General features: G+C 50.7%; 2 protein-coding genes across 4 annotated transcripts in view; both read right to left on the bottom strand.

The window, feature by feature from the left end:
* Positions 1–646: 646 nt before the first annotated feature.
* On the bottom strand, positions 647–17,595 carry LOC135826343 (uncharacterized). 2 transcript variants are annotated; one of them, XM_065338957.1, is made up of 7 exons: positions 7,939–17,595; positions 6,554–6,687; positions 6,125–6,277; positions 5,386–5,634; positions 4,429–4,569; positions 3,402–3,477; positions 647–1,302 (listed from the first exon to the last, which is right to left on the bottom strand). In XM_065338957.1, the coding sequence occupies exons 1-6, from the start codon at positions 8,234–8,236 to the stop codon at positions 3,439–3,441; spliced, it is 1,014 nt and encodes a 337-aa protein (XP_065195029.1). In that variant the 5' UTR covers positions 8,237–17,595; the 3' UTR covers positions 647–1,302; positions 3,402–3,438. The 2 variants fall into 2 exon arrangements, with proteins under 2 accessions (XP_065195029.1, XP_065195030.1); XM_065338958.1 differs by having other exon boundaries at positions 7,973–17,595.
* Positions 17,596–19,063: 1,468 nt separating this feature from the next.
* Positions 19,064–21,295, bottom strand: part of LOC135825735 (uncharacterized) — a 23,157-nt gene continuing 20,925 nt past the window's right edge. For both annotated transcript variants that reach the window (XM_065338358.1, XM_065338357.1), the window contains one exon: positions 19,064–20,212. In XM_065338358.1, the coding sequence (XP_065194430.1) occupies positions 19,209–20,212 (1,004 nt within the window). In that variant the 3' untranslated portion in view covers positions 19,064–19,208. The remainder of the gene's footprint in view (positions 20,213–21,295) is intronic.

The raw sequence follows: 21,295 nt of genomic DNA, 5'->3' as shown, positions 1-21,295 counted from the left end.
ACAGCCCCAGGCTTCTATTTCATGAGAAGTATTCCATTTCTTTTCAATGTTCTCACTGTTCCGAACATCACGTGCTGTATGGCAGCTGATGAGCATCAAGACAGTAAAGACAATAGACATGGTTAGCATTTTATCGTTCACGCTATTTTCGACGGTCGGCCTGTACCGTTTTTTGTGCGTGTAGACATGGCATTTTACCGTTCACGCGCTAGATCCAAAGGTACTCGTCCCCAACAACCAAAATACCGTCGGCTTGGTACCGTTTCGACGATAGAAAGCTCTGTTTAGCTGGAGAACGAAACGGTAAGATTCCAACTAGGGTTACGTCACAAGTCGATCGTTGCGTCAGGAGTCAGGACTCAGAAGCCGACCTGCTAACCGTGTCTCGAAAACACACAAAAAACAGTAGACTCGCCCTCTACACGCCGCCCATCAAAAAATTAGCGTGAACGGTAAAATGCTAACCATGTCTAATGTATGTACCAGTCAACTGTTAGGCCCATGGTTACCTGTCTACCTGGTGACGCATGGTTACGCTGGAATAGTATACCAATCAATGGCACACACACACACACACACACGCACAGCCACATTCACCAATGAACACGCGTCCGCGCACACACAAGAAATCACAGGAGAAGATGGATTGGCTTGTGGCGGAGAAAGTTGGTCAGAGATCGCAACAAGATGGTGATTGGAAATTTAAAAGACGGATACTGCTGTGGAATGGAAATCATTCTAAGCCGGAAAGGCTGTTGAATGGAATTCATTCCAAGACGGAATGTTGTTCAAAATCATTGGAGACATAGCGGGGCCTGGTGACTTTAGGAATTGGTTTCAAAACCAAACAAAAAAGGTCAAACGTGTGATTGCTGGAGGCATCTAACAACATAAAACTGGTGGGGAAAACCTGATACAGGTATACATGAGCAGCCGAGACTTGGAACAAATGTTCAAGAGCAACCGAGACATGATGGGGAAATGAATCATGTTGCATTGTCAGTCAGCACAATCCGAGAAGACATGTTGGAAAGAGAGAAAGAGAGAGAGAGAGAGAGAGAGAGAGAGAGAGAGAGAGAGAGAGAGAGAGAGATGTTTGCAGTTCAGCAGACTACAAACCAAACAATGAACAGGTCAGTGGAAAAGATTGTATCGAGTATATGACACAATGGCGAATAGTAAGGACATGGAGATGTGGTGGTGCAGAATGCAGAGACAACCACGGAGGAAGGATTGGAGGGGTGACGTAAACGTAGCTGCATGCACTCGTTTTGTCCAGCACCGAAATACACAAGTTACAACCTGTAGAGAAAGAAATAACATGAAAAAAAACAGTTAAAACACAGATGTAGAATGTGACCATTTTAGAAGGAATGGGGAAGAGAGAGAGTGTGTGTGTGTGTATGTGTGTGTGTGTATGTGTGTGTGTAAGATGTGTGTGTGTGTATGTGTGTGTGTGTGTATGTGTGTGTGTTTGCGTGTGTGTATGTGTGTGTATGTGTGTGTGTGTGTGTATGTGTGTGCGAGTATGTGTGTGTATGTGTGTGTGTGTGTATGTGTGTGTATGTGTGTGTGTATGTGTGTGTGTGTGTATGTGTGTGTGTGTGTGCGTGTGTATGTGTGTGTGTGTGTATGTGTGTGTGTGTGTGTGTGCGTGTGTGTGTGTGCGTGTGTGTGTATGTGTGTGTGTATGTGTGTGTGTATGTATGTGTGTGTGTATGTGTGTGTGTATGTGATGAACACTATTTTCTAGTCTCCCATGGAGTCTGTGACAAAGTCCCTCGTCTGTGGCACTTGTGCGCTCAGTTTTCGTCGACCACAGGATATTGCGAGGCACGAATGTAACTTTGTTCTCGCAGCATGCGCGCACTGAGTCTGGTGTTCCCCGCCTGGTGTACAACACGTCTCCTGGTCCTATCCTTATGGGGCCACATAGCCAGTAATGGCAGTGGAAGAAGTAAGGAAGGAAGGTGTGTCACTGTGTTTGTTTCTCTCTCTCCGTAAGCCCCCCTTTGCCTTCTGACTGCTTGTTGGATGCTGCCCAGGATCGCTCTGCCTGGAGGCGGATTGCTCATCGTTGTCCTCCTGCCCGTGCTCTCCCTGATCCTGACTCTGGCTTCCGCTGCGCATGTGGAAAGGTCTGCCGTCGTCCCGGGGATCTCAAGCGCCACGCTCTGTACTGCAAAGCTAGCAGTTAGTCCATTCGCTATCATTGCCATCGGCAATGGGCACGTTCAAGGTTCAATGTGTGTCTGTGCGTGCGTGTGTGTTTGTGTGTGTGTGTGTGTATGTGTGTGTGTGTGCATATGTGCGTGTGTGTGTGTGTATGTGTGTGTGTGTGTGTGCGGATGTTCGATGCCTCGACCTGGGCGATGAGGAGTGGTTTGACCTGGCATAAGAGCGCAGTGAATGGCGAGGGGCGTACTCCAGCGTTGAGTCATCTGGACCACGCCCGCAACCACGAACACCATGCGGGGTATGTGGCCGGTCACTGTCGAAGAGTGGTATGGCCCGACACAAGTGCAAAGAGGAGCGCAGAAAGCCGATGGCAGATCAGATTGGGAGCAGGAAATGCCCGGCGTGTAAGAGATGGTTCAGGAGCACCGGAGGCCTCGCTGTCCATAAGTGTCGACCCGACGACAATCGTTCTACAGGCACAGTGGCGAACCTTCCTTTGTCTGCGCCCAACTCGGTTGCGGCAGTACCAGTGCCGGCGAGGACTCAGCTAACACTACCCTGCTGCCAGGCTCATTGCAGCGCATGTGGCAGATGCTGCCGATCAAAGAGGGGTTTCCAACTCCGCAGCTGCGCGAAGTATACCCGAACTCTCGTTGGCCGCTAGCCTGCGGAGGGTGCTGCGTACCGTATTCAACGACCTACCCCATGTCTGTCGGCCCCTCGTGTGAGGGGACATGTGACCGTTTTACGGCAATGCTCAGGACAGGTGTGTGAATGTGTGTGTATGCATTGACATGGGGTGGGGGTAGATAAGGGGTTTAGTGAATGAGTGTGCAAAAGTAAAAGCAAGAAAAAGTTGAGTTTGTTATAGTGTTTTGACATTCCCTGGAAAGGTAGAGGATACAAGGATAACCGTATTTTCCGGGGTTTGACCGCAGCACAGTCTTAGCCGTATTCCTCTTTACGGTCCCAAAAAATATTTGTTTGTTGACATTGGGTATAAAACTGCTTCCTTGACTTTGATTTTTTGGCTACCATAATGGGAAGGGGGGGGGGGGAGGCAACAAAATGACCATGAATGACATGTCGACACGCACCAGCCATCTTACACATATGCGGCCGTGCACCCCCCCCCCCCCACCCCCTCCCCTGAAAGGGAGACCAGCTGCCCCTGACACAGTATAAAAAGGACAAAAAGACGTGGAACAATTGGTATAACTTACAGCGACGGAAAGGCGAGAAACTCTGCCAACTCCACTCTCACTCTTCTGTACTGCCTTGATCAAAGTTCTTGTTTTCCTGCACAGCATGGCAACATAGGCACATATGCACCCACACAAGCTCGCGGAGCAACAATCCGCGTACACACACACACTCACACACACACACGCATACACACACACACATTCCCATTCCCCGCATAGGAGACAGGAACGGGTGTCACACCCACACCAACAAACACACACACACACACACTTGTACACACACACATACACACGCACACAAACACATACAAACACACCAACGTACAAACAGGTGCGCACACACACACACACACACACAAACACACACAAACAAACACCCGGAAACACAAGCAAGGTTAACGCCTTGTGTCCTCACTGACCACTCACACAGTTTCATTGTTGTGCAGACAGAAGAAGATTCGACAATGTTTGTACCTCGGCAAAGATCTTGCTCTCAGACAAGAAATGGTGGTCAGAGCACACCCGGCAGAATGTCACCAGGTACACGGTCTTTTTCTCAGCTACATAAAACCTGAGATTTGCCACTTCAGGGCCAGCATGATACCAATTTTAGTGCCACGATACCAATTCTAGTGCACGATGACAATGTCAATATACTGCAGTCTTCAAATTTGCATTTCCCTACGCAGTTTCGCCAATATTGTTCCATAAAAAGCACCAGCTGTTGTCTTAGGCAGCAGTAACATGTGCCCTGCATGGGAGAGAAGAGGGGAATTGACCCACAAAACTGCCCATTCAGAGCAAGAGATAATTAGCTCTAGTGTCTCACGGCAGAAGTAACGAGTCTGACTCGTATATCTTCTGAATGCAACTTTTGAGCAATTTCTACCTCATGTGCACTTTAGCTGCCAGACGAGTCTTTCTCCTCTTGCTAGATAATGAGATTGTAGAGATTGGCCCATGTTTCTCAGCCTATACTGCTGTAGGTGAGATACTAGCCAACAACTTTTCCAACAGAGTACTGAAAAACAAACACAGTTTGTACCTTGCCGTAAGCCTCAACGGGTGTATCATCATTGCGAGGTGATGCAGTGCCACGTATTGGACTGTCATGGGAATCTTGATCCGAGGCTAGTCCGTCATTTTCGGCATTAGGGTTGGTCAAGACTCGCTGTGGTTCAACAACCTATGCATAAAAAATATGTGTGCGTGTGTGAATGTGTGTGCGTGTTTGTGTGGGTGTGGGTGTGGGTGTGGGGGGGGGGGGGGGGGAGGGGCATGTGCGTGTGCATGCATGCGTTGGCAATTTTATATGTGTGCGTATGTGTGCACGCATAAATGTGTAGTACATGTATGTAGTTTGGGGGGGGGGGGGGCAGGTGTTTGGCAGTATGTAAGAAGCAAGCACGCCAGAAACAGACACAGATAGTTGTCGTGACACCAACTAGCGCATGTACGTGTGAGCTCTATGTGTTATGTGTGTGCTGTAGGTTGGTATGTGTAAATCTGAGATAGAGATAGAGAAAGAGAGAGAGAGAGAGAGAGAGAGAGAGAGAGAAAGAAATAGAAATAGAGATAGATAGATAGATAGATAGAGAGAGAGAGAGAGAGAGAGAGAGAGAGAGAGATAGATAGAGAGAGAGAGAGCGAGAGAGAGAGAGAGAGAGAGAGAGAGAGAGAGAGAGAGAGAGAGAGAGAGAGATAGAGATAGAGAGAAAGTGAGAGAGAGACAGAGAGAGACAGAGACAGAGAGATATAGACAAAAGACAGAGAGACAGAGACAGAGAGTCCAACTGGCTAATTGATGGTCTCTGCCACTGGGAAGGCTTCAGTGTGAACAAGTACTGAGACACCAGGCTGGAGGATCTGCCCGACATGTCATCTTTACCTAGCTATATACAGGCTAACCCGCCCACCGAAGCGGAATATCAAACCCACTACAACCAGATGAACTACACATAGCTATTCTCCATGGAGTCAAAGAACACTGCAAATCACAAACCTTTTTGGGCAAAACGACTTCCGTGCACTCTGGTCCCGGTAGAGATGCGGCAGGAGCCTCTTCCTCCGACTGAATAACAGGATTCGTTGCACTTGCTGTTGCCATGGAAACATTATCGCCAGTGGCTGGAGTGGGGTCGGGTTTGGTGGTGTTGGCGGCGGCGATGACGGTGTTGGAGTTTTGTGCAGTGGAACTGGCGTATCCGGTGGTCGTTGCGTCATCTTCTCGAGCATAATTGTAAAGAGAGAACTAAAAGCACAGCGACAGGATTCCAATGTTTACAAAGGTGAAAACACAAACACACAATTTGCACACTCGTGAGCGCTAGTACACCCGCCTGGTTGGATTCGCCCAATTGTCACCGGCACACTCTCTCCCTGTGACAGCTAATACTGCTAAAATCTGGCACTCTGGATAAGGCTTGAGAGAGCTACATCACACCGAGCCCAGAGTTAAGGCAAAATCAGTCTAATCTCGCTTATCCGAAATAACGGCCGGGCCCACAATAACGCCCAGGCCCAAATAGATGTTCATGTTCTGGACCTTCGCTAACGTTTCCGCCCAGGGCCATATTACAGGCTTTTACAGTAGCTTCCATCGTTTCTGTATCGCACTTCATTCTCTTGGCCTGGGAAGCTTCTTGCGCGCCCACATTTGCCACGGCTAGCCATGCTATCCCTCTCTCTCTCTCTTTCTCTCTCTCTCTCTCTCTCTCTCTCTCTCTCTCTCTCTCACATACCTGATTGTCGTAGTCAGGCGTGGCTGGTGAGGTACTGGTAGACGGCATTGTGCTGGCACCTAGCGCCTGGGTCACTACCTCTTCCTTATACGGCATCTGCGATGGTGAGTTTGGGGCAGATGACTGGGCATGGCTTATCGGAGCGGTGGATTCCTCCAAACACACAAGCAAACAGACACGGACAATTCACAAACCGCACCAGTGCAATCAAGTTCTTCCTTGCTGTTATTCAGGGTTTCATGTCTGAAAACAAAACCCTCATCAGACGGCAACAAAGTTCTAAGGCATGTGATACACACACAGGACTGAATGTGAATACACACTATAATAGCTGTTTGTTTCTTTCTCTCAAACTAGTCAAGACACTATATAGACTACACACACACGGCAGTGCAATAGGAAGATGAGCAGGGAGAGAAGGATATGTACCTGAACGGCAGTAGGGGATGCTGGTGTAGGCGGAGATGAACTGATGCTGTACCGGACTGACAAGTTGCGCATGCTTGTACCAGCAGCATAGACTACACTCTCCGATGGGTCTCCGCCAGTAATATCCACTGGTTCTGCACAGAGTACACACACACACACACACACACACACACACACACACACACACACACACACACACACACACACACGCACACATACACATACACACAAACACACACACAGTTTATTCAGTGAACAGATATTCATCCGAGCAGGTGTTCAAGCACTTAATGATCATTGGAAAACAATCCCGCGAGGTGGCAAAACTTGGTTTACAGACCCTAATACATACGTACATTGGAACAACCTCACCGCCTTAATTAAACTGCAGAGATCTCTGAAAGAGGCATCGGTTGGATTTGACCGGGACCCCCCCCCCCCCACCCCCCCACCCCGGGACCCCCCCCTCCCCACAAAAGATACCCTATACATAGAAGGACTTGAAACAATGATCTCTCGTGACAAGATCACCACATGGTGTGCACACACCCAGTGACCCACACACATAATACACACCAGTCATGCGTAGATCCACAGCAGTATATGTAGCTCATTGCAGGAGGAGTGTACAGCAAAGGGTTTTATTTGCATCAAGACGTCTCGGCGCAAAGCATGCATGCATTATCAAGCGATATGCGTGGGAAAGGTGAGTTGCAACAGCAATATGGGCAGGTACGTAGGCAGCTGCATCCCAATCTGCAACAGCCAGGGTTATTGAGTGATCTTTGGCATAGTGACACAGACACTGCAAGTCCCCTGCCACCTTTCCCCTTCACCATAAATCAGGGCAGTTGTAATCGGTGGTGTCGTTGCCAACACCCCCGGCAATTGTTTCTGCGGCGGCAGGGCAGTAGTTGTTTTTGCAGCGGCAGGGTGGTAGTTGTTGATACCCAACACAGGAAGGGGCATTGGTTGATACCCAACACAGGAAGGGGCATTGGTTGATACCCAACACAGGAAGGGGCATTGGTTGATACCCAACACAGGAAGGGGCATTGGTTGATACCCAACACAGGAAGGGGCATTGGTTGATACCCAACACAGGAAGGGGCATTGGTTGATACCCAACACAGGAAGGGGCATTGGTTGATACCCAACACAGGAAGGGGCATTGGTTGATACCCAACACAGGAAGGGGCATTGGTTGATACCCAACACAGGAAGGGGCATTGGTTGATACCCAACACAGGAAGGTGCATTGGTGGTCCACAGTGGTTACACAACTACTGCCATTATTCCCTCAAGGTATTGACTGCAACTGCCATGCTGCACCGGGATATATTCTTTGTCTTTTTTTGTCATACACACATGCTGGAGGGTAGTACCTGCGTGAATGGTATTCCTAATATCCACACTCACTGTCACCCTGGACCAGTATCCTGGAGCAGTACTGGTGTACAACTCATCTACAGACATGGCTGCTGTGACAAACCCAAGCCATGACGGTGACACCATGGCTAGCGTTGGTGCCACTTGGTCGTTGTGTTGCCTTTTGGTTTCCAGAAACCCGCTCCCATCATGCCATTGTGTTAGTTGTCGAAAGAGTTGCTCCCATCCATTGTGTTGGTTGTCGAAAGCGCTGCTCCCATCCATTGTGTTGGTTGTCGAAAGCCCTGCTCCCATCCATTGTGTTGGCTGTTGAAAGCCCTGCTTCCATCCATTGCGTTGGTTGATGGTTTCCCATTGATCATGCCATTATGTTGGTTGTGGACAGAGCAGCTTCCGGCCTTCGTGGCATCGCTGCTCAAATAAGTAATGTTGGTTTTTGTCAGCGCTATTTCCATCAAACCGGCTGTTGTAGTCACCGATTCATGCGGTTGGTAAAGTCATCGTTTCAGCCGGCTGCGATCTTTACTGCTTCAGTCGGCGATTGTATTCGCTGCTCCAGCCGGCTCTTATCGTCGCTGCTTCAGCCGGCTGTCATCGTCGCTGCTTCAGCCGGCCGTTATCGTGTCTGCTACAGCCGGCTGTGGTAGTCATTGCTTCAGCCGGCTGCTATTGTTTCTGCTACACCCGGCTGTTGTAGTCACTGATTCAGGCGGTTGTTATCATCACAGCTTCAGCCGGCTGTTGTCATCGGTCCTTCAGCCGGCTATAGTTGTCACTGGTTTAGCCGGCTGTTATCGTCACTGCTACAGCCGGCAGTTTTTATCTCTGGTACAGCTTCAGCCGGTTGTTGTAGTCTTTGCTTCAGCCGGCTGTTACAGGCGCTGTTTCAGCCGGCTGTCATCGTCACTACTGCAGCCGGCTGTTATCGTTTCTGATTCAGCCGGCTGTTATCATCACTGCTTCAGCCGGCTATTGTTAATACTTCAGCCGGCTGTTATCGTAACTGCTACAGTCGGCTGTTGTCATCACAGCTTCAGCCGGCTGATGTCATCGGTCTTTCAGCCGGCTGTGGTAGTCATTGCTTCAGCCGGCTGAGGTAGTCATTGCTTCAGCCGACTGCTATCGTCTCTGCTACACCTGGCTGTTGTAGTCACTGATTCAGGCGGTTGTAATCATCACAGCTTCAGCCGGCTGTTATCATTGGTCCTTCAGCCGGCTATGGTCGTCACTGCAACAGCCGGCTGTTATCGTCACTGCTACAACCGGCTGTGATTATCTCTGCTATAGCTACAGCCGGTTGTTGCAGCCTTTGTTTCAGCCGGCTCTTATTATCGTTGCTTCAGCCGGCTGTCATCGTCACTGCTACAGCCAGCTGTTATTGTTTCTGATTCAGCCGGCTGTTATCATTACTGCTTCAGCCGGCGATTTTCGTTACTTCAGCCGGCTGTTATCGTAACTTCTACAGTCGGCTGTTGTCATCACAGCTTCAGCCGGCTGTTGTCATCGCTCCTTCAGCCGGCTGTGGTAGTCATTGCTTCAGCCGGCTGTCATTGTCGCTGCTTCAGCCGGCTGTCATCGTCAATGCTTCAGCCGGCTGTTATCGTATATGATTCAGCCGGCTGTTATCATTACAGCTGCAGCCGGCTATTGTCGATACTTCAGCCGGCTGTTATCGTCACTGCTACACAACTTCTCCGGCTGTTGTCATCGCTCATTCAGCCGGCTATTCTCTTGACTGCAACAGCCGGCTGTCATCCTCACTTCTCCAGCCGGCTGTTATCTCTTCTACAGCCGGCTCTCGTCGTCACTGCTTCAGATGGCTGTTATAGTCTCTGCTACAGCCGGCTGTTATTGTTTTTGCTACAGCTGGCTGTTGGAGTCATTGTTTCAGCTGGCTATTGTGATCCCTGCTTCAGCTGGCTGTTATCTTCGCTTCTTCAGCCGGCTTTTGCCATCACTGCATCAGCCGGCTGTTATAGACCCCGCGAAAGCCGGTTGTTATCATCACTGCCTCAGCCGGCTATTGTCGTTACTTCAGTCGGCTGTTATCGTCACTGCTACAGTCGGCTGTTATCATCACAACTTCTCCGGCTGTTGCCATCGCTCCTTCAGCCGGCTATTGTCGTCACTGCAACAGCCGGCTGTCATCCTCACTTCTCCAGCCGGCTGATGTTATCTCTCCTACAGCAGGCTGTCGTCGTCACTGCTTCAGATGGCTGTTGTCATCGTTCCTGTAGCCGGCTGTGGTAGTCATTGCTTCAGCCGCCTGTGGTAGTCATTGGTTCAGCCGGCTGTCATTGTCGCTGCTTCAGCCGGCTGCCATCGTCAATGCTACAGCCGGCTGTTATCGTATCTGATTCAGCCGGCTGTTATCATTACTGCTTCAGCCGGCTATTGTCGTTACTTCAGCCGGCTATTGTCGTTACTTCAGCTGGCTGTTGTCGTTATTTCAGCCGGCTGTTATCGTAACTGCTATAGCCGGCTGTTGTCATCACAGCTTCAGCCGGCTGTTGTCATCGCTCCTTCAGCCGGCTGTGGTAATTATTGCTTCAGCCGCCTGTGGTAGTCATTGCTTCAGTCAGCTGTTATTGTCGCTGCTTCAGCCGGCTGCCATCGTCACTGCTACAGCCGGCTGCTATCATTTCTGATTCAGCCGGCTGTTATCATTACTGCTTCAGCCACCTATTGTCGTTACTTCAGCCGGCTGTTATCGTCAATGCTACAGCTGGCTATTATTATCTCTGCTACAGCTACAGCCGGTTGTTCTAGTCCTTGCTTCAGCCGGCTGTTATTGTTGCTGCTTCAGCCGGCTGTCATCGTCACTGCTACAGCCGGCTGTTATCGTGTCTGATTCAGCCGGCTGTTATCGTTTCTGATTCAGCCGGCTGTAATCATCACTGCTTCAGCCGGCTATTGTCGTTACTTCAGCCGGCTGTTATCGTAACTGCTACAGTCGGCTGTTGTCATCACAGCTTCAGTCGGCTGTTGTCATCGCTCCTTCAGCCGGCTGTGGTAGTCATGCCTTAAGCTGGCTGTGGTATACATTGCTTCAGCCGGCTGCCATCGGCAATGATACAGCCGGCTGTTATCGTCTCTGATTCGGCCGGCTGTTATCATTACTGCTTCAGCCGGCTATTGTCATTCCTTCAGCCGGCTATTGTCGTTACTTCAGCCGTCTATTGTCGTTACTTCAGCCGGCTATTATCGTAACTGCTACAGTCTGCTGTTATCATCAAAATTTCTCCGGCTGTTGTCATCGCTCCTTCAGCCGGCTATTGTCGTCACTGCAGCAGCCGGCTGTCATCCTCACTTCTCCAGCCGGCTGTTATTATCTCTCCGACAGTCGGCTGTTGTCATCACAGCTTCAGCCGGCTGTTGTCATCGCTCCTTCAGCTGGCTGTGGTAGTAATTGCTTCAGCCGCCTGTGGTAGTCATTGGTTCAGCCGGCTGTCATTGTCGCTGCTTCAGCCGGCTGCCATCGTCAATGCTACAGCCGGCTGTTATCGTTTCTGATTCAGCCGGCTGTTATCATCACTGCTTCAGGCGGCTGATGTCAGCGCTCCTTCAGGCGGCTGTGGTAGTCATTGCTTCAGCCGGCTGTTGTAGTCATTGCTTCAGCCGGCTGCTATCGTCTCTGCTACACCCGGCTGCTGTAGTCACTGATTCAGGCGGTTGTAATCATCACAGCTTCAGCCGGCTGTTGTCATCGCTCCTTCAGCCGGCTATTGTCGTCACTGCAACAGCCGGCTGTCATCCTCACTGCTCCAGCCGGCTGTTATTATCTCTCCTACAGTCGGCTGTTGTCATCACAGCTTCAGCCAGCTGTTGTCATTGCGCCTTCATCCGGCTGTGGTAGTCATTGCTTCAGCCGCCTGTGGTAGTCATTGCTTCAGCCGGCTGTCATTGTCGCTGCTTCAGCCGGCTGCCATCGTCAATCCTACAGCCGGCTGTTATCGTATCTGATTCAGCCGGCTGTTATCATTACTGCTTCAGCCGGCTCTTGTCGTTACTTCGGCCGGCTGTTATCGTCACTGCTACAGCCGGCAGTTATTATCTCTGCTACAGCTACAGCCGGCTGTTGTAGTCTTTCCTTCAGCCGGCTGTTATTGTCTCTGCTTCAGCTGGCTGTCATCGTCACTGCTGCAGCCGGCTGTTATCGTTTCTGATTCAGCCGGCTGTTATCATCGCTTCTTCAGCCGGCTAGTGTCGTTACTTCAGCTGGCTGTTATCGTAACTGCTACAGTTTGCTGTTGTCATCACAGCTTCAGCCGGCTGATGTCATCGCTCCTTCAGCCGGCTGTGGTAGTCATTGCTTCAGCCGGCTGTGGTAGTCATTGCTTCAGCCGGCTGCAATCGTCTCTGCTAAACCCGGCTGTTGTAGTCACTGATTCAGGTGGTTGTAATCATCACAGCTTCAGCCGGCTGTTATCATCGGTCCTTGAGCCGGCTATGGTCGTCCCTGCAACAGCCGGCTGTTATAGTCACTGCTACAGCCGGCTGTCATCGTCACTGCTACAGCCGGCTGTTCTCGTTTCTGATTAAGCCGGCTGTTATCATCACTGCTTCAGCCGGCTATTGTCGCTACTTCAGCCGGCTGTTAATGGAACTGCTACAGTCGGCTGTTGCAATCACAGCTTCAGCCGGCTGATGTCATCGCTCCTTCAGCCGGCTGTGGTAGTCATTGCTTCAGCCGCCAGTGGTAGTCATTGCTTCAGTCGGCTGTCATTGTCGCTGCATCAGCCGGCTGACATCGTCAATGCTACCGCCGGCTGTTATTGTATCTGATTCAGCCGGCTGTTATCATTACTTCTTCAGCCGGCTATTGTTGTTACTTCAGCCGGCTGTTTTCGTCACTGCTACAGGCGGCTGTTATTATCTCTGCTACAGCTACAGCCGGTTGTTGTAGTCTTTGCTTCCACCAACTGTTATTGTCGCTGCTTTAACCGGCTGTTCTCGTTTCTGATTCAGCCGGCTAATCTCATCGCTCCTTCAGCCGGCTGTGGTAGTCGTTGCTTCAACCGCCTGTGGTAGTCATTGCTTCAACCGGCTGCAATCGTCATTGCTACAGCCGGCTGTTCTCGTTTCTGATTCAGCCGGCTGCTATCATTGCTGCTTCAGCCGGCTATTGTCGTAACTTCAGCCGGCTGTGATAGTCACTGCTACAGTCGGCTGTTATCATCACAACGTCTCCGGCTGTTGTCATCGCTCCTTCAGCCGGCTATTGTCGTCACTGCAACAGCCGGCTGTCATCCTCACTTCTCCAGCCGGCTGTTATTGTCTCTCCTACAGTCGGCTGTTGTCATCACAGCTTCAGCCGGCTGTTGTCATCGCTCCCTCAGCCGGCTGTGGCAGTCATTGCTTCAGCCGCATGTGGTAGTCATTGCTTCAGCCGGCTGTCATTGTCGCTGCTTCAGCCGGCTGCCATCGTCAATGCTACAGCCGGCTGTTATCGTATCTGATTCAGCCGGCTGTTATCAATCCTGCTTCAGCCGGCTCTTGGCGTTACTTCAGCCGGCTGTTATCGTAACTGCTACAGTTTGCTGTTGTCATAACAGCTTCAGCCGGCTGATGTCATCGCTCCTTCAGCCGGCTGTGGTAGTCATTGCTTCAGCCGGCTGTGGTAGTCATTGCTTCAGCCGGCTGCTATCGTCTCTGCTACACCCGGCTGTTGTAGTCACTGATTCAGGTGGTTGTAATCATCACAGCTTCAGCCGGCTGTTATCATCGGTCCTTGAGCCGGCTATGGTCGTCACTGCAACAGCCGGCTGTTATCGTCACTGCTACAGCCGGCTGTTATTGTCGCTGCTTCAACCGGCTGTCATCGTCACTCCTACAGCCGGCTGTTCTCGTTTCTGATTCAGCCGGCTGTTATCATCACTGCTTCAGCCGGCTATTGTCGCTACTTCAGCCGGCTGTTAGTGGAACTGCTACAGTCGGCTGTTGTAATCACAGCTTTAGCCGGCTGTTGTCATCGCTCCTTCAGCCGGCTGTGGTAGTCATTGCTTCAGCCGCCTGTGGTAGTCATTGCTTCAGTCGGCTGTCATTGTCGCTGCTTCAGCCGGCTGCCATCTTTAATGCTACCGCCGGGTGATATTGTATCTGATTCAGCCGGCTGTTATCATTACTGCTTCAGCCGGCTGTTATCATTACTGCTTCAGCCGGCTATTGTCGTTACTTCAGCCGGCTATTGTCGTTACTTTAGCCGGCTGTTATCGTCACTGCTACAGCCGGCTGTTATTATCTCTGCTACAGCTACAGCTGGTTGTTGTAGTCTTTGCTTCAGCCGGCTGTCATTGTCGCTGCTTCAGCCGACTGCCATCGTCAATGCTACAGCCGGCTGTTATGGTATCTGATTCAGCCGGCTGTCATTACTTCTTCAGCCGGCTATTGTTGTTACTTCAGCCGGCTGTTTTCGTCACTGCTACAGGCGGCTGTTATTATCTCTGCTACTGCAACAGCCGGTTGTTGTAGTCTTTGCTTCAGCCGGCTGTTATTGGCGCTGCTTCAGCCGGCTGTCATCGTCACTGCTACAGCCGGCTGTTATAGTTTCTGATTCAGCCGGCTGTGATCATCACTGCTTCAGCCGGCTATTGTCGTTACTTTTTTTGTTACTTCACCGGCTGTTATCGTAACTGCTACAGTCGGCTGTTGTCATCACAGCTTCAGCCGGCTGATGTCATCGCTCCTTCAGCCGGCTGTGGTATTCATTGCCTCAGCCGGCTGTGGTAGTCATTGCTTCAGCCGGCTGCAATCGTCTCTGCTACACCCGGCTGTTGTAGTCACTGATTCAGGTGGTTGTAATCATCACAGCTTCTGCCGGCTGTTATCATCGGGCCTTCAGCCGGCTATGGTCGTCACTGCAACAGCCGGCTGTTATCGTCACTGCTACAGCCGGCTGTTATTGTCGCTGCTTCAGCCGGCTGTTATTGTCGCTGCTTGAGCCGGCTGTCATCGCCACTGCTACAGCTGGCTGTTATCGTTTCTGATTCAGCCGGCTGTTATCATCATTGCTTCAGCCGGTTATTGTTGTTACTCCAGCCGACTGTTATCGTAACTGCTGCAGTCGGCTGTTGCCATCACAGCTTCAGCCGGCTGTTGTCATCGCCCCTTCAGCCGGCTGTGGTAGTCATTGCTTCAGCCGCCTGTGGTAGTCATTGCTTCAGCCGGCTGTCATTGTCTCTGCTTCAGCCGGCTGCCATCGTCAATGCTTCAGCCGGCTGTTACCGTCGCTTCCTCAGCCGGCTTTTGTGATCACTGTGTCAGCCGGCTGTTATAGTCCCTGCGACATCCGACTGTTATCGTCACTGCTTCAGTCGGCTGTTATAGTCATGGTTTCAGCCGGCTGCGATCTTTACTGGTTCATTCGGCGATTGTCTTCGCTGCTCCAGCCGGCTGTTATCGTCACTACTACAGCCGGCTGTCATCGTCGCTGCTTCAGCCGGGCGTTTTCGTGTCTGCTACAGCCGGCTCTGGTAGTCATTGCTTTAAGCGGCTGCTATCGTCTCTGCTACACCTGGCTGTTGTAGGCATTGACTCAGGCGTTTATCTTCACAGCTTCAGCCGGCTGTTATCATCACGCCTTCAACCGGCTATTGTCGTCACTGCTTTAGCCGGTTGCTATCGTTTCTGCTACACGCTGGTGTTGTAATCACTGCTTCAGCCGGCGGTTATCGTCTCTGCTACAGCTGGCTGTTGGAGTCATTGCTTCAGCCGGCTATTGTAATCACTGCTTCAGCCGGCTATTGCCGTCCCTGCTTCAGCCGGCTGGTATGGTCGCTTCTTCAGCCGGCTCAGTTTGTCATCACTGTGTCAGCCGGCTGTTATGGTCACTGCTTCAGCCGGCTGTTATCGTTACTGCTTCAGCCGGCTATTGGCATCGCTGCTTCGGCCGGCTATTGGCATCGCTGCTTCAGCCGGCTGTTATCGTTACTGCTTCGGCCGGCTATTGGCATCGCTGCTTCGGCCGGCTATTGGCATCGCTGCTTCAGCCGGCTGTTATCGTTACTGCTTCAGCCGGCTATTGGCATCGCTGCTTCGGCCGGCTATTGGCATCGCTGCTTTAGCCGGCTATTGGCATCGCTGCTTCGGCCGGCTATTGGCATCCCTGCTTCGGCCGGCTATTGGCATCGCTGCTTCGGTCGGCTATTGGCATCGCTGCTTCGGCCGGCTGTCATTGTCACTAGATCAGCCGGCTGTTATCGTCTCTGCTACACTCGCCTGTTGTAGTCACTGATTCAGCCGTCTGTTATCGTTGTTCCCTCAGCCGGCTTTTACCGCCTTTGCTTCAGCCGGCACCGGAACGAGTTCCCTCCGAAGTCTATTGCGGGATTGATATTTCCTGCCGTCAACAGTTCGCGTATCTCTCTGGTCAATCTGCGTACAGTTAGAGGTGAACCTGAGAAATACTGAAAGAGAGGCCCAGGCGACCCAGTGTCTGCCAAACGCCTTGACAAATATGTTCGCATTGTAGATATTGGACAATAATACATTGGGATTGGCACTGTGTAACTAATAACTACCATGAAGAGTACACGAGATGTCCATCGAACCCTCAACTCCGCAAACTTGCAACAAAACAGCCGGCAATTATCGTTGCTGCTTTCTTATCTGCTTCAATCCACTGCTCTGGTCGCTTCTTCAGCCGGTTGCTATGGTTATCGTTGCTGGTACAGGCGACTGTACAAAAAAGTGCTTGGACTGGCTGTTTTTGCCACTGATTCAGCCAGAATTTGTGTTTTGCCACTGATTCAGCCAGAATTTGTCTAAAGTGCTTGGACTGGCTGTTTTTGCCACTGATTCAGCCAGAATTTGTCTTGAGTCCTACAGCCGTAAAGGTCTCGGCTAAAGCCGTCTAGTATGGTAGTTGGAACAGCCAACTGTTTTTGTCACTGCCACGGCTGTTGTTATCATGACTGCTTCAGCCTGCTGCTACTTCAGGCTGCTGCTATTGTTGCTACTGCAGGCTGCTGCTATTGTTGCTACTGCAGGCTGCTGCTATTGTTGCTACTGCAGGCTGCTGCTATTGTTGCTACTGCAGGCTGCTGCTATTGTTGCTACTGCAGGCCACTGCTACTGTTGCTACTGCAGGCTGCTGCTATTGTTGCTACTGCAGGCTGCTGCTATTGTTGCTACTGCAGGCCACTGCTACTGTTGCTACTGCAGGCTGCTGCTATTGTTGCTACTGCAGGCTGCTGCTATTGTTGCTACTGCAGGCCACTGCTACTTCAGCTGGCTTGAGCTGGCTGGAAGTTTCTCTGCTACAGACATCTGTTACTGTTTTCACTTCAGCAAGCCGTTACTGTTATTGCTTCAGCCGGGTTCTGCTGCTGCTGCTGGTGCTGTTGATGCTGCTGATGTTGCTGCCTAGCTGGCAAATGCATAATTACACTAGTAATTTGATTTAGTAAAGACTAGACCAAGGCCTCCTATACATTGTTGTTGTTTATTATGTTGATTATACTGATGATGACGATGGGGATGACGGCGGGGATGATGACAATGTTGATGATGTTGATGATGTTGATGATGTTGATGATGATGATGATGTTGATGATGTTGATGATGTTGATGATGTTGATGATGTTGATGATGTTGATGATGATGTTGATGATGATGATGATGTTGATGATGTTGATGATGTTGATGATGTTGATGATGTTTTTTTTTTTTTTTTTTTTTTTTTTTGGAACCCTACACAAATAATAGTTTAAATGAATCCAACGCAAAGATCGTTTTTCCATGAAATACAACAATTGAACACAATTACATGCTTAAAGGCATGAAAGCAACAAAACAGCAACAAAAGGGTAAGCGCCATACCAATCCCGCATGCACAGTCAGGACACAGCACGATACTTAACAAACTAGACCTGACTCGGCCACGGCAATCGAGACATCATGAAAACATCTCGCCGGATGGTGGTACCGTGACCGAGCCCCACGTATGCACAACACAGCAGCACGCAGCAAAGCAAAAGACAGCCGACAGCGGAGTAAACCAATGACCTGGGAATAGTGAGATCCCGATGACTCGGCCTGCATCTGGCACAGTCTCTTGAGGAACACATTGCACAGCCTCCCACAACCACCATGCACAGAGAACACGAGAGGTGTGAAAGCGGCTCTTTCTACATTTGTGACTCTTGGCCCATATTCGTTCCACTTACGCCGCTCGTGCTGCTGGTACAATGCAGGAAGGGTTCTGGACCCGTAGGAAGGAGCATCTGGGCAAAATACCCTTACATCAAAAAAAGCTTCCTCCCCACGGGTCCAAAACCCTCGAGCGGCTATGTCCAGGCGCGCATCCTCTCGGCGGTTCGTTGACCGAAGAGGAAACCTCTCACCGAGGTTTCCTCTTCGGTCAACGAACCGCCGAGAGGATGCGCGCCTGGACATAGCCGCTCGAGGGTTTTGGACCCGTGGGGAGGAAGCTTTTTTTGATGTAAGGGTATTTTGCCCAGATGCTCCTTCCTACGGGTCCAGAACCCTTCCTGCATTGTACCAGCAGCACGAGCGGCGTAAGTGGAACGAATATGGGCCAAGAGTCACAAATGTAGAAAGAGCCGCTTTCACACCTCTCGTGTTCTCTGTGCATGGTGGTTGTGGGAGGCTGTGCAATGTGTTCCTCAAGAGACTGTGCCAGATGCAGGCCGAGTCATCGGGATCTCACTATTCCCAGGTCATTGGTTTACTCCGCTGTCGGCTGTCTTTTGCTTTGCTGCGTGCTGCTGTGTTGTGCATACGTGGGGCTCGGTCACGGTACCACCATCCGGCGAGATGTTTTCATGATGTCTCGATTGCCGTGGCCGAGTCAGGTCTAGTTTGTTAAGTATCGTGCTGTGTCCTGACTGTGCATGCGGGATTGGTATGGCGCTTACCCTTTTGTTGCTGTTTTGTTGCTTTCATGCCTTTAAGCATGTAATTGTGTTCAATTGTTGTATTTCATGGAAAAACGATCTTTGCGTTGGATTCATTTAAACTATTATTTGTGTAGGGTTCCAAAAAAAAAAAAAAAAAAAAAAAAAAACATCATCAACATCATCAACATCATCAACATCATCAACATCATCATCATCATCAACATCATCATCAACATCATCAACATCATCAACATGTTGATGATGTTGATGATGATGTTGATGATGATGATGATTTTTTTTTTTTTTTTTTTTTAAATGTTGATGATGGTGATGGTGATGCTGCAGCACATCCTGTCACCTCAGGAATCCGGGAATTCCCCTGATTGGTTACTAGAGAACCTACCCGACTACAGGACTGACCTGTAGAGGAAAGATGACATGTCGGGCAGATCCTCCAGCTCGGTGTCTCGGTACTTCCTTACACTTCGACCTTCCCAGTGACCGAGACCATCGATGAGCCAATCAGGTGCGCCAGAGACGATGGCGGACGTGGTCGCACCGATCCGGAACGAGTACCCTCCGAAGTCTATTGCGGGATTGATGTTTCCCGCCGTCAACAGTTCGCGTACCTCTCTGGTCAAGTGGTGGACAGTTAGAGGTGAACCAGAGAGATAGCGAAAGAGAGGCCCAGGCGACCCAGTGTCTGCCTTACGCCTTGACAAGTAAGTGCGCATGGCAAACACTGGGCAATATTGCCCCTCGGCTCTGCTGACATAGACAATACGGACGAGCGGCCAACTCTTTTCTTGAAAGCGTATGACACACTCGCCGTTTGGATGATTGACGAGGGTAACATCTTCCGCAGTAGCGCTGATGCCCTGTCCTCCTGGGTAGCACTCGCAGATGGAGTCGAGTGACTGGAAACCGTAGAAGCCTAACAAGATTGCCGCCTGGAGCATGATCTTGTCGTCGGCCACAACTCCCTCCTTGACCAACAGCTGGTCGATGATCAATTTGACCAGTGTGGTTGTCAGAGGAAGCTGCGGCGGCTTCCCGGCTCCCCCTACCTCCTGAAGGACTTTGGACAAAAGCGTGGCAGAGGTTCTGGGATCTGGCTGCCCGCGCTCCTCGTCGGCTAGAGCGACATCGGTGATGTATTGTTTGATAGCCGACAGAGGAGTCGACGGGGCCAGGTGCACCGCAAAACATGCCAACATGCGGCCGGTTGTTGCTCGGTGGTCCCACGTGCATCTCTGACAGAACTCCCGATAGCACTGCTCTCCTTCAGCAATGGCGTCCACGTCAGCGGCGGGGGGCGGTCCATATGGAAGGTACCTGGCTGCCCCCCACGCAAAGTGGAGCCGAATGCGCTGGTGAAAAGGAAAGTCAGTGCCAAATTCCTGAAGGTGACCTGCATATGGAGCATTGTACAGAAGAGAACCATCAAGATATTTTCTTCAAATGAGTGGACAATGGCATCACATTATCATTACTTGAAGGACAAACGATCATGCTTTACACCAACCATATCTTTGTCGTCATATTCCTTACAGGTGCTGAGACTCCAGCTCAGGTGGATGAGAAGAAAAAGTCTTTGTTCAACAGGCATGTATACATCTCCTGCAACCAGCAACCGACAACTTATGAAATCATTAAAAAAATAACAGCATGCCTGGGGTTTGACCCGGTGGGAGCACTTCATCGGTCACCAAAGTGCAATTCTGTTGTCATCAAATTGCCAAATCAGAAAACACTTCCTCTCGTGCATTCTTCAGTTGCTGGATAGTCTCACAAAAGGCAGATAAAACATTATTCACCATCATAAGGCAAAGTCCTCCTTCTCCTTGACCCCACTCTATCTCTCTCCCCAAAAATACTCTTTCTCTCTCACCAACACCACTCCATCTCTCTCCCCAACACCACTCCATCTCTCCCCAACACCACTCCATCTCTCCCCCCAACACCACTCCATCTCTCTCCCAACACCACTCCATCTCTCTCCCCGCCATCACTCCATCTCTCTCCCCAACACCACTCCATCTCTCCCCAACACCATTGCATCTCTCTCCCCGCCACCACTCCATCTCTCTCCCCAACACCACTCCATCTCTCTCCCCAACACCACTCCATCTCTCCCCAACACCACTCCATCTCTCTCCCAACACCACTCGATCTCTCTCCAAACACCACTCCATCTCTCTCCCCGCCACCACTCCATCTCTCCCCAACACCATTCCATCTCTCTCCCCGCCACCACTCCATCTCTCTCCCCGCCACCACTCCATCTCTCTCCCCAACACCACTCCATCTCTCTCCCCAACACCACTCCATCTCTCTCCCCAACACCACTTCATCTCTCCCCAACACCATTCCATCTCTCCCCAACACAGGAAGACACAAGTCTTTAATCCTGCTGCAACAACCAGCAATTATTTCCCTCTCCGGGTTGCATAAGACGCAATTGTCTCTCCCTCCTCTCTCTCTGTGTTAATCA

Source organism: Sycon ciliatum, chromosome 10 (genome assembly GCF_964019385.1).
Source record: "Sycon ciliatum chromosome 10, ocSycCili1.1, whole genome shotgun sequence".
Taxonomy (NCBI): domain Eukaryota; kingdom Metazoa; phylum Porifera; class Calcarea; order Leucosolenida; family Sycettidae; genus Sycon; species Sycon ciliatum.
The sequence above is the reverse complement of the archived record's forward strand: the minus strand, read 5'-3'. Positions and strand labels throughout refer to the sequence as shown.

Excerpts from the sequence above, each read along its gene's own strand:
- LOC135826343 (XM_065338957.1), bottom strand. The coding sequence starts at position 8,236 with ATGGGAGCAGGGCTTTCGACAACCAACACAATGGATGGGAGCAGCGCT. Across the intron at positions 6,278-6,553 it reads CATCCCCTACTGCCGTTCAG|GAATCCACCGCTCCGATAAG; the intron begins GTACATATCCTT and ends GTGTGTTTGGAG. Across the intron at positions 5,635-6,124 it reads CGCCTGACTACGACAATCAG|TTCTCTCTTTACAATTATGC; the intron begins GTATGTGAGAGA and ends CTGTGCTTTTAG.